Source organism: Neovison vison, chromosome 2, assembly GCF_020171115.1.
Source record: "Neovison vison isolate M4711 chromosome 2, ASM_NN_V1, whole genome shotgun sequence".
NCBI classification, from domain to species: Eukaryota; Metazoa; Chordata; class Mammalia; order Carnivora; family Mustelidae; genus Neogale; species Neogale vison.
The window spans coordinates 65,025,890-65,042,884 of record NC_058092.1 but is presented as its reverse complement, the minus strand read 5'-3'; the positions used below and the strand labels follow the sequence as shown (position 1 = coordinate 65,042,884).

General features: G+C 37.5%; 1 protein-coding gene across 2 annotated transcripts in view; it reads right to left on the bottom strand.

The window, feature by feature from the left end:
• The window catches only part of AK5 (adenylate kinase 5), a 239,569-nt gene that overhangs the window by 218,578 nt on the left and 3,996 nt on the right, over window positions 1–16,995 (bottom strand). The window contains exons 2-5 of one of the 2 annotated variants that reach the window (XM_044238491.1): window positions 15,914–16,100; window positions 11,041–11,208; window positions 6,283–6,452; window positions 6,063–6,176 (exon numbers count right to left, since the gene is read on the bottom strand). In XM_044238491.1, the coding sequence (XP_044094426.1) occupies window positions 6,063–6,176; window positions 6,283–6,452; window positions 11,041–11,208; window positions 15,914–16,100 (639 nt within the window). The remainder of the gene's footprint in view (window positions 1–6,062; window positions 6,177–6,282; window positions 6,453–11,040; window positions 11,209–15,913; window positions 16,101–16,995) is intronic. The other variant, XM_044238492.1, reaches the window with a different exon arrangement.

Genomic DNA, 16,995 nt, shown 5'->3' with positions numbered 1-16,995 from the left:
GTCAAATAAATTTTAAAAAAAAAGAAAAAGAAAAGAAAATTCATTTCTAGGGATGCCTGGGTGGCTCAGTCTGTTAAACATCTGCCTTCAGCTCAGGTCAAATCCCAGGGTCCTGGCGTCCAGTCCTGCATAAGGCTCCTTGTTCAGTGGGGAGCCAATTTTTCCATCAATCTTCCACTCTTCCTGCTTATTCTCTCTCTCTCTCTCTCTCTCTGTCAAATAAATAAATAAAAATCTTAAAAAAAAAAAGAAAAGAAAATCCATTTCTAGAAATATCTAGAAATTCTTGACATATGCAAAGGGAAATGTGTTCAAGGATGTTGATCATAGCATTGTTGGCAACCACAGAAATTTTAAGGCAACTTGATCGCCTGTGAATATGATACATTTACAGAAAGTAAGATTATGAAGCAGCTAAAAGAATGAGTTAAAAGAATGGGTTAAGTCTATTTGTATCAACACAAATAGAGCTCAAAAACAGAACGCACAGTGAAAAAAACAGCTTAAGGGATGATATAAATAGCACTGAGGAAATAGCAGGAGCAGGTCATTGTGAGAAATAGGGAGTAGCCCAGCATGCAGAATGCAGAGGTAGAAACATAAAATTGGAAAATTAGCTGGAGCTAGATAGCTGAATATATTGTTAACTACTTTCAGATTTAAAAACAAAATAGATTTAGCATAGGCTTTCCTTCATTTTCAATAATAGCACCTTTGAATTCTTACTGGTTTCAGCTTTACTGTTTGTAATAAATCCTCAGTAAAGAAATCTACTACAGAGGTTCATCCTGTCCTCCTATGAACTATGAAATTATACAATCTTCAAAAGAACACTTTGCTTAGGTTTTCACCTTGGACTCTGCACTATCTAGCAAATTCTTGGCTATACTGTACGTTTGGTTGGTGGTAAAAAGATCGTAGACTTCCTATTTTCACTTATCTTGATTCCTCTCCCCTCACTAATCTGTTGTTTCTTTTCAACCGTCAGGTGGAAGGTGAGAAGAAATTTTTTAGATAGTAAGGACCTATGACCAAATGCAAAGAGGAGACCAGAGCTGAAGTCTGGTGGTAAGTAGCCTCTCCATCTCCCCTTCACCTACAATGGCAGGCCAAGGGCAGGGAGAGCTAAGTTGTTAGGCTGAGAAGTAAGGGTGGGAAAGAATGCATGCTGCTTGTGGTGGAAACTACTGGTTGTCTCTCAAAACCTGTTTTCCCTTCTTCCATAATAACAGTTCTGTAGCTAGGTCCATGCCTGAACACATGACTCCATTGTCCAATGGTTCTTGAAGTTAAGATGTAGTCCTGTGACCTCAGTCAATGGCCTGTGAAGACTAATGTGCACCCCCTGGGGTCTGGGGCTTAAGAAGGTGAGCGTGTGCCTTCTGGACTTTGTCCCCTTGCAACCAGCTGGAAGCTGGCCACGGGGCACGGCATTACTGACGTCGCTTTCACTGTGCTAATAAATGTCAAACATGTCCCAGGGTTCTCCGAGTGAACTCTTAAGACCCTTGGAGATTACTGAGACCCTTTCTGGGAGGTTGCAAGTCAAAGCTATTTTTATACTAACAAATTCCATGCCTTTTTCACCTTCATTCTCTCACAAATGCACAATGGAGTTTTCCAGGGGCTACATGAAGTGTGGTATCACAGAAGTCAGAATGCAAAAGCATTCCCCTTACATGCCTGCTGGAAACCATATGTGGTGACAGCCCTGCTTTGACCCTACAGGTGATGAGAGCATCCCAGGAAATGGCAGAACAACAATGTGGAAGGAACCATGCTTGCCAAATGACCTCAAGGAGAAAAGCTGTCTGGTCAGTCCGGACTTCACATTGATACTATATTCCCTAACAGAAAAAATACACTTCCTTGTCCTATAAGACACCTAAGTGTGAAGTAAGACTATCACCAGTATGTGGTCAATATCAGAAATCCACCTCCTCTCAGGCCCTGGACCTGTGAAGAAGTCTCGGGGGAGATTTCTGCATGTGTGTATATACGGGTCCAGAGACACATACAAAAAGCTAGAAAAACCCTGAGGAGTTGTGGTCTCATGAAAATACATATTTAGCTGTTGTCCCTGATTCCTGGCATGGAGCTTCTAAAATCTTCAGAACTTCCTGAGTAACAAGACTGTCTTCTCTTGTCCCTAATGAACACCTTCTGACCACACTTAGTCAAGGTTGTTGAAGTGACTCTGGCAGGGTCCAAAATAGTATCCGGATGGGAGTTTGCTGGCAGAGAGACCAAACATGAGACGAGTGTAAGGGCCTATTCAGCCAGAGCGGCCCTACCTTGGTTGAACAGCTATTTTGTTGTTTATGCAATAAAACTTAAATCCCCGGCCCCGCCTCCCCCAGGGGAACTTTTTTAAAAGCAAGTCTGGGAAACCAATCCCAGGTAACAAAGTCCAAATACAAGGGTGGGTCAGGCCAGGTGGAAGCATTCAATCAGTGGGGGTGCATACTGTCTCCTAGCTACCAAGGAGTGTGGTCCCTGCCTTTTGGGTGCCAATTCTCACCAAGGTGATAGGCTAGTGCAAATGTCTACTATGGGGTGAATTATAGTTCAATTGGCCACCCGTGTGTGACCTAGCATGACTGTGCAGCTTTCTCTGTGTATTGAAATCTCATTGGCCACCTGTGCGTGGCCAGGCTCAACCACATGGCCTTTGCTCTATAAAAGTTAGTCTGTGAGGCAGGGAGGGGTCGCCCTCTCTGTAAGGGGCGGCCCTGACCGGTCTGTTTGATGGTTGGTTTGATTCTTGATGCTTGGCGCGAAATAAAGCTTTGCTTGACCTTCGCTTTGTATCAGTCTCGCTCCTTTGACCATGGACCCATTTTTGGGAGACCCAAGATTGGTGACCCAACAGTGAGAAGGTGGGAACTTCCAGCCACACTCCCTGGTCTCCAGGAAGAAGAGAGAGCTTGGGTTAGAAAAATTCAGCAATGAAGCTGCTGGGTTGATAGACGTGTTGAGGTACTGGGAGGGTGCTGCACCCAGAGAGAACATGGAAGTTCTGCATGCCCAACCCCACACCATGACCTACACATCACTTCTATTTGGCTGCTTCTGAGTTGTACCCCGTCATAATCCCCTCAATGTAAATAAAGCATTTTCTTGAGTTCTGTGAGTCATTCTAGCAAATTATCGAAACTGATGAGAGCATTGTGGGAACCCCAGAAACTATAGGTGATGGGACAGAAATACAAGTGGCTCCGGAACTTGTCAGTGACCTCTGAAGAGGGGACAGTCTTGTGGGATTGAGCCCTTCACTGGAAAGGTCCAGACTAACTCAGATAGTTAGTATCAAAGTTGAATGCAATGATCAGATGTCTTGTTTGTGCTGAAGATTGGAGAACTGGGAGGGAAAACCCTCACACATTTGGGGTCAGACATGGTACCAGAAAAACAGACAGCACAAGGGCTTGAGCCTACATAGGGTACAGAGTAATCAGGGCTGACCCCAACATTTTGCTTTGCATAAACACTTCAGCTTTGCCTCTGCAACCTCTGAACTCTGGCAGGTCAGAAGTGGTGGCACAACTCAGCACAACTGTTCTACTTACAATGGCCAAGAACCTCTATATAGGGTGTTCCAAGGCCAGCTGGAGAAAGATATGAGACTGAACTTTTTCAGCCTCGGACGAAAGGCTGGTAAAGTCCAGTCTCGGAGCTGGATGTATTACGGAGATACCAGACCATCTTACAGAACTTGCTGACAGATGTCCCCAACAAGTACCATGACCCCTGGCCCATCACCCGAGTCTAGGCTTTGGAATAGAAGGTGGAGATCAGTCAGGTGTCCAGAGACTTGCCAGAGAGCTACGTGTTTCCTGCCCTTTTCCCCACTACCTGCCTCACTGTAATCCACATGAGGAAGAATTTCAGGAGACAGAGACATCACTTTGGCTTTCTGAGGCTGAACCAGGTCCAAGAAGACATATGTTAAACTGAGTGGAAAACTTAAGTTTTTATTTTATATTGGACTTTAAAAAAAATTTTTTAAATGTTATTTATCCACTACAGAGAAAGAGTGAGAGAGAGCATGAGAGAGGAGAAGGTCAGAGGGAGAAGCAGTCTCCCTGTGGAGCTGTGAGCCCAATGCGGGGCTCGATCCTGGGACTCTGGGATCATGACCTGAGCCAAAGGCAGTGGCTTAACCAACTGAGCCACCAAGGCGCCCTGGACATTTTTTTTTAAGTGAAAAAAAATTTCCCCAGCTTTACTGAGATGTAATTATGGACTAGGTTTTTTAATACCGGAAAGTAAGACTATCTGTTAATATTTGAAAGATTCACTTTTTTTTTTTTTCGGAGGGGAGGGGGCAGAGAGGCAGAAGGAGAGGGAGTGGGAAAGAATCTCAAACGGACGCCCCACTGAGCATGGTGACTGACACAGGGCTCAAACCCACGACCCTGAGATCATGACCTGAGCTGAAATCAAGAGTTGGACCTTAACCGACTGAACCACCCAGCTACCCCTGTCTGTTTAATATTTTTAAATGACCAGGAAAGCTATGAGATCTACCTGAGTTATTATTCAGGGGAGAAGAGAGAGACTCACAGAAAGTTTGAAAGAGAATAGAGAAAAAAACCCAAGAAGCTCATGCTGCTTGTGCCCGCCAAATGCCTATCATTCAAAGGGCAGACTGGGTTTGAGTGGGAATGCCTGCCTCGGCTCTCGGGGCTCCACCAATAGCCAAGAATCACGTGAAACGGCTGCCATAGCACCCATTTTCAACAGCAACATCAGGTAACGCAACAGCAACAAAAATGGATTTTTCTCTCGTCAAGGCAGAACAATTAAATCCAAGTCCTCAAACTAGGAAAGCACAGGAGGTTCTAGACTACTGTGGGAGAGGGAAACCTGAGGAGGGAGAAAGACATTCCAGCACAACCAATGTCCCCAAACAGTTCACCTGAATATTCAGAGAGGCTTTGTGAAGCTGACTTCACAAATAAAAAAAGATGAATAAGTCCATAGAAAAATAGGCAAAGCAAAGCAGGCAATACTCATAAGAAATACAAATTATCAATAAAGTATCTGAGAACATCCTTAGTAGTAATTCAAGAAATGTACATTTAAAAGATGAAATACTCTTTCTTACTTATCAGGCTGGCAACATCTTAAATATGAATTCTATACAGTTGGAAAGGTTCTGGAGAAATACACTTCATTCAATATTGATGGGACTATAACTTGGAAAAGTCTTTTTTGGAGGATCATCTGGAAATAGCTATGAAAATCAAAAATGCATTTGTCTATGAGCACGCACATATGCACACGCATGGCTGTGTGTGTGTTGAATGCACAGAAAATGGCCTAGAAGGATCTATACCCAGCTTAACAGTGTTTGTTTTTCTTAGGAGAGGAGGGCAGTGGAATGGAATAAGAGTATTAGTAAACCTTCACTTTTTACACCAGACTTAAAATTTTTATGACCACAATGTTATTTTTGTAATTAAAATTTTACATGAAAAATCAGTCACCACCTTGCTTTTCAAAGATTAAGTAGATATACAAAATATTTTAATTGATTTATTTCCCTTAAGAATATACATATTAGGTGTTGAGCATGCATAGTCTACTGAAATTTGAGTAAGTTTTGGCAACATGAACCCTGCCTTGTTATAGGTAGGTGGTTTAGTATTTTACACCTCACTTAAGAGGGTTTCCTGATTTGGTAACCATAGAAGTACAGCGTGATGTTTTATACTGCAGGGCGGTATGGAACAGGCTTGGTTTAAGTAATTAAAGATTAAAGACATAATCTTAGGTAAAGTATTCTGAAATAAAATCCATAGAGGTTTGCACTTTTTAAATAAAAATCACAAATTCTATTATTAGTTTTTCTTTTTTCTTTTTTGGCAGAGACGGTCTCCAATTTTTAAGCCATATTCCAAGGAAATGACCTTCTGTCAACCCATACTGATGTACTTTCCTGTTTTCAGACCAGAATTCTTTCAGAATAACAGCAAGTCTCCCAAGAAATCTTTTTTTATATATAAATCTCAAAGTTTTAAGCAAAAATACATCATTTAAAATAGAGACATTCTTACTTGGTCCTCAAAAGACAGAGCCTGGGCAACATCTCTTGGAAAGCCATCGATAACAATTCCCTCTTCATCAGGTATTTGCATCAATTTCTGTTTTATCTCTGTAATTGTTGTTTCCTTTTATAAATTAAAAAGAAAGATTAAAAAAGACACAGTGAAGCTTATACTCACCACTACTGGTTTAAAAATCTTTGCAGAATAGAAGCAAATTACACAGCAGTACCTGTGGGGCCAATTCTCCAGTTGTAATTATTTTGGCAATAAGACTCCATTTCCTATTGCTGCTTGTACTGTGGATCTTCTTTCTTAATAATTCTCCCACCGAAATGTATTGGAATCCGTAACGTTCTGCGATTTTCAAACTTTGAGTACCCTTTCCACTTCCCGGACCACCTATCATTTAAAACAGGCAGAATTGTGATCTTCGGATACAAGAAAAAACTCCTTTTTATACAGCTAATACCTCTGTCTTGAGATGCAGAGTCTAGATCAGGGGTAGCAGGGTGGGCAACTCCACTCTTCCACCATCCGCGGTGCTAACTCTGAAGGCAAAGCAAGTGTAGGCTTCACCAAGGAAAGGACAGAACTATGATCAACTTTCTTAGATGAAAGAGACATTTTTTCCTTTACCTAGTTTAGTAAATAACTACTTTAGAAAACTGAACAATGCAGTTGTAAGAAACAGTTTCATGTTTTTCGCCAAACCTTTTTTTTTTTTTCCCCTCTGTAATCAAAGAAAAATCTATGGGACACAAGAGATAATGATCAAAATAACAGAAATGTGTTCCATGCCAACAAAGAGCTAATGTGCAATTTGGTGAAATGTAACAGTTGTTTTTAAACCCAAAGGGACATCAATATTGAGACAAGTTATCTAAATCTTTTTTTTTTTTTTAACTCTATGCATGGGTCTCCTTGCCTCATCTCCTTTAAATTCCAAAGAAGGTTTATGTAATGAATACAGAGTGAATGGAATAGGTTCTTAAAGCAGTAGAATTTCCTAGAGCTCATGAGAATTTCGATTTTGTGATACATTAGTATGAAGTAATCCACATTTTACAATCTTACTCAATACTAATCGTTGGTAATTACCATTTATACTTTAGAAGCTTAAGTCCTGAAATAGTTATAAAATATATGCCTCAGATTTTATTTCCAATCATATTGGATTATTTTAATTTATATTTCTAAACAACCTAGACTAATTAGAATCTGAAGTCTGAGCAATCTAAATAAAGCATATAGCCATCAGCCCAGTCTGATTTTGATTTGTCACTTTTTTTTTTCTTTAAACACTCTATTCATATGGGAGAGAGAGAGAACATGAGCTGGGGGAGGAGGAGGGACAGAAGGAGAAAAGGGAAAAGTACACTACCCTTGGAGCACAGAGCCTAATGACTCCAGGCTAGATCCTAGGGCACTGAGATCATGATCCAAGCTGAAGTCAAAGGCTTAACCACCTGAGTCACCCAGGCACCCTGACTTGTTATTTCTTCGTAACTATCAAACCGAAATATTTTCAAGTATTTAAGCATAAATTATTGACTGCAGAAAAATATTTCTAAAGGTCAATCTCTAACAAGGAATGAAATGTTTTGGAATTTTTTGCTGAAAATAATTACAATTTATTAAGCAATGCTGAAAATAAAAATTCAATAGAAAAGTAAGTTGATGGTCTCCCTACTAATTCAATATATCAAGCTTTGCCACGGGAAGTAGAAGTCATATTATATATAATTATTTCATAATTATTTTTTGCAAATGGAATAAGTAAAAAAGAAAGGTGTTTCTTTGGTTTTTTGTAAGGAGAGTTGGGGATAAGTAGACTTAGTTGGCCAGGGCTTATCTCCTCTTTAAAATTTTTAAGTGCACAGGTGCACTTAAAGTGCACTGTCTCAGTTGGTTAAGTATCTGACTCTTGATTTCGGCTCAGGTCATAATCTCAGGGTCCTGGGATGGAGCCCCGCCTCAGGCTCCTTGCTCATAGAGGAGTCTGCTAGTCTCCCTTTCCCTGTCCTTGCTCTTTCTGTCTCTCTATCTCTCTCTCAATAAATAAATCCTTAAAAATTAAAAAACAAAAATAAAAATTTTAAGGCGCAGAATTCTAAGATCAATGCGAATCATTTCTCAACCCCAACACCAAATAATACACCTGATGACATGTGGTTTTCACCTTTTTTTACTGCTTTAGTAAACTCAGGATAGGAATTTGTTTGCATTTTTAACCATTCTCTTTCCAAGAAACTCTAAATCCTACCGCATTAGATTTAACATTATGAACTACTACTAAATTAAATTAATTCCTTTGCAGATAAAAAGTGTGGGTTCTAAACAGCTGTTTCAGGCCTATTAACCTATGATGTGGTTCATGGATTGGCTTGAAATAAAAAATTATATGAATAACTCCATCAAATTTAAGCTGATTTGAGGGGCACCTGGGTGGCTCAGTGGGTTAAGCCCCTGTCTTTGGCTCAAGTCATGATCTCAGGGTCTTGGGATCGAGCCCCACATCGGGCTCTCTGCTGAGCAGGGAGCCTGTTTCCCCCTCTTTCTCTGCCTGCTGCTCTGCCTACCTGTGATCTCTGTCTGTCAAATAAATAAATAAAACCTTAAAAAAAATTTAAGCTGATTTGATCCTTGAAGAATGAAAGTTATCTTTCATAAACTATATTTCCATACTTTATCTCATAAACCATCAAACTAAGAGATTATAAATCCCACTGAATTCAAAAAAATCAAGCATGCTAAGAAAGTTATGGCACCTTCAAGAAAAAAAAAATTTTGTCAACTAACAGAAGCAAATAGACAACACAAACATATGATTTGCACAATTGAAGAGAATAGCATTAATTTATTAGATGGGCTTAACTAACAAATTAATTTCACATTCTCTCTGAAACCAGAGCGAGCTTAATTTTATTCTATTAATCGCTAATACTTATAAATATTGGGACCCATCTATCTCTTAAATTTTATAATTAACGTAAGAGAGATTCATGTCTGTGTCAAGAAGTCCAACGTTAAAAAAAATTCTGCAACACCAGAAAGGACATTTGTTTATTTGAATGTAAAACCACGTGGGTATCTGTACCTGCGCCACTCCTTTTTTAGGCTGGTACAATACAAATTTATAAGGTTCGAGTACAATTATAGTTCCTCACAATTCATAAAATTGCCCCAATTTTCTCAGATAACCTAAGGTTCGGTTTTTCCTTTCTTCTCATAACTCAGTCCTCTAAAATCTAACAGTTATTTACACTCATTGGTTCTGCATCATTCCTGGGATACATAAAACTTTGTAGTGTGTAAGTCTAAAACCAGAATCACACTCTTGGGAAGCCAGCTGATTTTACTGAGTAAAAAAGAACTGTGGAGTTCTTTGAAGCAGAGGAGATTTGAAGCATTTACATCTTCTCCAGAGATCTTAGTTTGTTGAAATATTTTAGTCATTTTCATACAAAATTTTCATGAGCAGGGGGAGGAAAAAATTCATATATGTCTTGTTTTACATGAGAACATTTTGGTTTTATACTTTTTTCATGGGCAGTCAAGCCTCCATTTGTTTGTCCTATTAATAACTACCAATATTTTAGTAACAGCAACAAGAAAAATAAGATTGAAAGTATTTCATCGTAAAATGGCAAAATAATTTCCAATTATTCTTCACCTATAGCTGTTTTATTTATTTGTTTGTTTGTTTTTGTAGCTCTGTTTTAATCAAGCATTTCCTCATCTTCTAGGTCCAACTTTTAAGCACACACAGACAACATTTCATTTTCAAAAAATGAGAGATTTATGGCATAGTTGTGCCTTCCATACATCATAAGAATAATGACTTTTAGAAAGCCAGTTTCTACACTTTCTTCCTACACTGTTTTAAACAATTCAGGGTTAAATATATTTGCAATTTCATTTTCATTACACTGAGAGATGAACCAATATCACTCCTTCTAGTATGGTGAACTTAAATTCTTGTTATAGCATGGTGTGTTTATTTGCATGCTTTTGTCCTAGTTGCTATCATCATTATATCTTCTGGAAACAATACTTCCTTGCATGGGGGCCGTATTCATTTTGCCCCTGTTAACATTACTGACAAGAAGAGCTTTGAACATTCACCCTTGATTTTCGTTTTTGGTCATTTCTCTGAAAGATGAGTCAAACTGGAACAGGAGACAATGATGACATATTCCAGGTTCACAGGTCTCCTCATGATTTTTACAGATTTTGAGGAAGATAGAATTTGTGAGAATGGTCAGAAATGCGTTTTGCAAAAGACTTTCAACATTTTCCACATCCGTTCCTTGTGAAATGACATCAGACTAGTATTTTCATACTCATTCATTGTAAGCAATGTTAAAAAGTAACTGTTATTATTATTTTGATTAATACTCAGATGTTATATGTTGTGTAAAACACTATTCTACTAGATTTCTTGTCTGAAACATCAAAATTTAGATTTTTCTTTAGGTGCCAGTTTGCTATATGGAAGATTCACTTATATGAGTCTTTACTAACATATTATTATAATTATTATTATTATCCTCTAAAGTTAATAGCGAAGAAAAACTCAATTTGTTGAGTTAAAAAGATAAAAACATACCATGTTTAGAAAACTTTTAAGCGCATTCAGTTATCTATGTTAAAAGTTAAACAGATAAAACCATAGGATAATAAATACTTGAGGAATAAATACTTGAGGAAATTAATACTTCCAATTTATTATAGAGAATTTTTAGGACATTGTAATGAGATTCTATAAAAGATCATATAATTATAATTATAATAATTCTGTTTTATTGAAAATTATGCTAAAAATATTTCTATCTACTCTCTCTTGAGCTCTTGAGCTCTTGTTTCTATCATTTGTCATTACCCAACTTAGTATTTGCAAATACACATAATTAACATAATTTTTTGAAATGTAAATATATAAGCAAAGACAGCAGTAGTATAAGAATTTTGCTTTCTGTCCTCATACCTATGACAAGAATGATTTTGGGTCGAGGTCTAGTAGGATCAAAAACCTCATACTCCTCAATTAACTCTGCAGTCTCAGAGAGGTCCGTATCACTTTCTATGGAGAATTGATGGATTGGAGGGAGCCGATCGTACCGCCGATATGGAAAGTTTGAATTTTCAGGCATTACTGCAAAAGAGTAAGAGAACTTTGAAACGGGAAAAAAATATGCATAATAAAACATTTTTTGTACTTAGCCCATGAGTAGAGAAAAATTTCCAAACTAAATGAGTTTGATTTTTTTCAACTGGAAGAAGACCCCATCCTGTAAGCGATCTGCAAACTTTTTCTTAAAGGGCCAGATATGCAATATTTTGAACATCGAACAGTCTCATACTTCACTTGGCCATGGTAGCAGGAAAGAAGTCATAGACAACATATAAACAAATGGATGAACTTGTGTTATGATAAAACCTTATTTATAAAAACGGGGGGTGGGAGGTTGGGGGAACCAGGTGGTGGGTATTAGAGAGGGCACAGATTGCATGGAGCATTGGGTGTGGTGCAAAAACAATGAATACTGTTGCGCTGAAAAAAAAATTAAAAAAAAAAAAGAAAAGAAAAACAGACTCAGGTCAGTCTGAGACAGACTGACAGACAGACTGAGACAGACTTAGCTCATGGGTTATAGTTTGCCAACTCCTGTTTAGAGGAAACTTTCTGAGTAGTCTTGTTTGGTAGTCTGTATATATCCTGGTCTCTGCAAACGGTGCTCCCTAGAGTTGTGTAGTATACAATCTCACAACTTTCACAACCTTATGCAGCTGTTAACTCCCACGTTGTTCAAGTCTCAGCTGGAATTCCTATAGTTCATGGTTCCTTCCTTCCTCACCCTGTGTGTCAGGATTCTGGGGGGGCACAGAGAAGTCCTAATACCCAGAAGATGGGTAGGCTGAGTGTGGCCACAGGGTGAAGAGCCTTTGCTTTAATCTGGTAGAAAGCCAGCGGAGAGTTTTTTTGGGGGTGGAGGGGTAAAGCAGTGACATAATTTAATATGAAATGTTCTTTAGGAAGATTAATCTGGTAGTGGTTAGAAGGGATTGAGTAGGGAGATGCAGAGCACAAAGAGTAGCAGCTAGGAGTCAGGTACAGTAATGCACAGGTGAGAAATGAGGGCTTCACTTAGAAGGGTAGCATGGGAAATGGACATGAGTGGTTAGATATGAAGAACATGGTTAAGATTGGGATCCATGACATGAAAGGAGTGATATTACAAAGACAATTACCAGGTTTCAAATCTAAATAAATAAGGAACACATTGCATTTCATATAGCATCTTTCTGCCTTCTCTCTTTTGCTCCAGAAATAGTGGGCTTCTCTCACTCCTGTCTGTATCATAGCCTCTTCCTCTAGGTCAGGAACTCCTGTTCTCTATCCCCTGGTACCTACTCAAACTCCCCCATCCTTCTCCAGCTAATACCCACTCAGCTTTCTGTCTCCAAGCATAACCCTGAACCCAAACCTGGGTTGGATCCATTCCCCTGTTAATGTGGTTGATCTTATCGCATATGGTATTTCCTAAATCACCACTCTGCTTCTAATTTTAAGTATGTTTTTTTTTACCATCAATGTTTTTTATTCTGTAGTCAAAATGATCACCGACTTCATTATTCTTATTTCAACAATTATTCCTGATCAACATCTCTTCTAAAAATTCTTAAAAAACCTCAACATTATAGTCTATATAATTTTTATGTACATACCATATACATATGTATATGACTCATATACATACATATTACTTATATATGTATATATGCATGTATGTATATTATTTATATACATATGATATATATACATAGTGTATGTATACCATATAAGTATATAATACACATACATCATACCTGTATAGAGTGTTCACGATCTATACTCCTATAGTATTTATAAAACATTTCTTTTTAATTTACTTTATTATTTTATTTTTTATTTTTAAAATTGAAGCATAATTAACATAGTGTTTTATTAGTTTAGGTTTACAATGCAATGACTCAACAATTCTATACATTTCTCAGTGCTCATCAAGAGAAGTGTCCTCTTAATCCCCTTATTTCACCTGTATCTCCAACTACCTCCCTTCTGGCAACCAACGGTTTATTCTCTGTATTTAAGATTCTGGTTTTGTTTGTTTGTTTTGTTTTAAATTCCACACGTGAGTGAAAAAAAAAAAAAAACAAAAATTCCACATGTGAGGAAATCCTGTAGTATTTGTCTTTCTCTAACTGACTTATTTCACTTAACATAATACCCTCTAGGTCACTCCGTGAGGGCAGGTACCATGTTTGTTCTTTCTCAGGGGCTACATCCTCAGTCCTAAAAGAATGTCTGACAATAGTAGTGCTAATAAATGGTTATTTTAATGCGCAGCTGACTCACTTCATTGAAATAAGAAAAGAAGGAAGTGCTGGTTTTGAAGCAAATATGCTATGCTTGCTTCTAAACATGTTCAGTATAAGACGATAATGAGACATTCCACAACAGAAGCTCTTTGGTCATTTGGAGCTACAGAATTAGAACTCTTATTCACAACTAATTATTTGTTCAATTGTGTACATATGGTGGGGGAAAAAATGGATGCTTATCTTACATTGATAAAATCCCTTCAGTCAATAATTTATCTTTGCTTTTTATCATACCTTTATGTATGAAAGCAATTTGCCTAAATGATTAAAATGTTTTAATTCATAGAATAATTTTTTATGATAAAAATATATTAACATAGCTATATCAATATTTCAGCAAAATATGCATGAATCACTTTATTTCTAGAAATAATGATGCTTTAAGTTATGAGGAAGTTATCAGTTTCCTTTAACTTAATAATATATTCCATAAATTATAGCTAAAACTTACAAAGCACAAGTATGCAAAGCATTTCATAAAATAAAATGTAATTATTACAGAAAATTCCATTTAGAAACCATTTTCTGTCTTTCAGCATGTGTCTTAGATACAGGGATGTAATAAGGCATTCTTGTCATCATAATACATTGAAAGGTTCTATTTGATGATTAAAAGATCTCAGAGAAAGAATTCTGGTATGGTATTACTAGATATGGCGATTTTAAAATTAATACACAATTGTAATTCTAATGAAAGTTAAACCTATATTTTCCATTCCTGTTTTAGCTTATCCTGCTCACACAGGAGTTCCAAACTGGTGATTTGTGGGCCTAATACAGCCCCATAGATGTGTTTTGTTCAGTCAACATTTTTCCAAAATTTGTACATGACTGTCTTTAGACAACGACTATTCTCACTTACTTGACCACAGCCTCCACTGTTTTCTATTACACACTTGGCCTACCTGGCTTCTATGTATAATCAAGCCAAGTAACGGTATGAAATAGAAGCATTCGGATTTTATTTTGTTGCAAAACAGTCACTTTTGATACCCAGTCTAAGAGCAGCTTTTGGACTAAGGGATGACATACCTCTTAAATTTAAATTTTAAAAATGTAAAAATATTTTAGACTAAATCCAGTAATACCTGAGGTTTGTTAGTACTTTAAGGTTTAGAAATGGTTCCCCATACTTATCTCACTGAATTAAACAAGGGCCAGATTCTAACAGTATAACAATACCCAGGGAAGTAAGTTAGCTGTTTTGGGAAGGTATGTGAAACTTTCAAGGCCATGAAAACATCATTTGTTCACCAAAGCAGAAATTTACTGAGTGATATGCCCAAGAGACAATGGTCACTTGCACCTTCGGGCCTCTACCAACTAGTGATGATTACGACAGGGATAGGGAAGTATCCTGCTCTCTGGAGATGCTTCTGAGAAAATGTTGTTTCTGCCTACCCTTTCTGTTTGTGCTTCTTAAAAATAAACACACTATAACTACCCCCCACCCACACACACTTAAATATTAACACACTATAACTTCCCCCCCCCCCGGCCACACACACTGATTCAAATAAAATCTAAGCAGGTCATGACTAAATAAATAAACTGGAGTTTATTTCCCTCTTGTATTTGTTACAAATGCTTGTAATACTTGTATTACAAATACTGCAAACATTTCATGGTATAATTTTTGAAAGTGGTGTAAATTTTGAAAATATAATGATTTTGGCCACTGGGAAAGAATAAACCTGGTTTCCTCTGATTCTGTTCTACACAGACAATTATACTTCTCAATTTCAACCAGAGCCTAAAAGATAGTTGGCTGATGTTGAACCATTAATTTTGATAAGCATGTACTTCAGAAAGTTCTCAGAATATACCCCGAATTTCCTCTGGTGAACTCCAGTTCTTAGTTCCAAGCTATTAAAATTGCTAGACAAGTTCATGTCTTCTACTTCTTTTATAGCATCCAAATGCCTAATCTATTATGATGCATTCAGTAGCTGCTTAATAAATACTTGTTGGATTAATTAGTATAAACTTAATATGCACTTAGGCAGATGCATTAAAACAAACTCTGAGTTTGGAAACATATTATGCCAAGCTCTTCCCAGCTATTTAAGAAATGTTGAATTGTTACATAATAACTATTTTGTCTATCCATTTATTTGGGAAACTCTGCAATTTTAAGAAAAATTCATAGTTTGCTAATGTTATTCATTTTGCAAAATAATGAAGTCAGAAATACAAAACTTCATTAAGCCTTTCGGGTAATGTTGGACAGTGGCATGGGCTTTTGTCTCATCACAAGGGTGATCAGAATTTGGAGCAGAGAGATTAATCATGTTCCAGAGCCAAATATCTCTCTAGGCTTTTAGAAACCTATTAAAATGAATAACCCTCTACAGTCTATATGGTGTGTTTTATAAAAAGAACTGCGGTAATAATAATAATAATAATAATAAAGCATTATTCTACATATACATTACCATTTCTTAGAAATGATCTCCGTGATTGTCCTCCATTGAGAGGAGGTAAGGTCTTCTTCTCCTGGCTGACAAACGTATCCCACTTCACTTTGTCACAGCCGCCTAACTCCTTGACTTTCTGTAAGCAACTTTCCAAGTACTCTATGGGGTCTTCTGGCTTAGAACACATCAGTCCATTCAGAAGGCTCTGGAACACAACAAAATATGCCCATATGAAATAGGTGTTGAAACCACCTTTGCTAAAATAGGTCTATGACTCATCTTTGAACTCTGGGTTGCTTTTGTTCTTTGCATTTATTTTTTTTAACACACAATTAGAGGTGGAATCATGATCTGCTGAGTAATTAAGATAACCCCTAAATTCTTTTTTTGTTAAGATATTATTTACTTGTTTATTTATTTGATAGAGAGAGAGAGAGAGAGAGAGAGATCACAAGTAGGTAGAGAAGCAGGCAGAGGGAGAGGGGGAAGCAGGCTCCCCACTGAGCAGAGAGCCCAATGCAGGGTTTGATCCTAGGACTCTAGGACCATGACCTGAGCCAAAGGCAGAGGCTGAACCCACTGAGCCACCCAGGTGCCCCAAGATAACCCCTTAATTCTTGACCATTAGTGTTCAGCTCAGCATTCTCTGCCTTTTACACAATTCAGACAACAACATTGTTTAAAATGGAGGCACCCTATCACAGTGAGATAAAGTACAGTGTGTAAAAATGCTCCAGTGATTACTTGTCTTATTCCTACCCATTCTTAAATCTTCCAAGCCTCAGTTTCTTCATTTGTGAAATGGAGTTCTACCTACCTCCAAGAATTTTTAAGGATTAAAAATATAATATTTGTAAAGGGCATATCGAGGGCCTGGAGCATAGTAAATAATCAATAGATGTTGGTGGTTTTAATATTATTATGATCAGGAAGCCTCCTCTGAGCGCCCAGGTTGGCTTGTGGACGTCTTCCTGGCATTCCATATTACCCAGAAAAAAAAAGTTTTACCTGTCATTTATACTGAAACCATCAATTTGTGTGTTGGTTTCATTTTCTTTTCTTTTCTTTTTTTTTTAAAGATTTTATTTATTTATTTGACA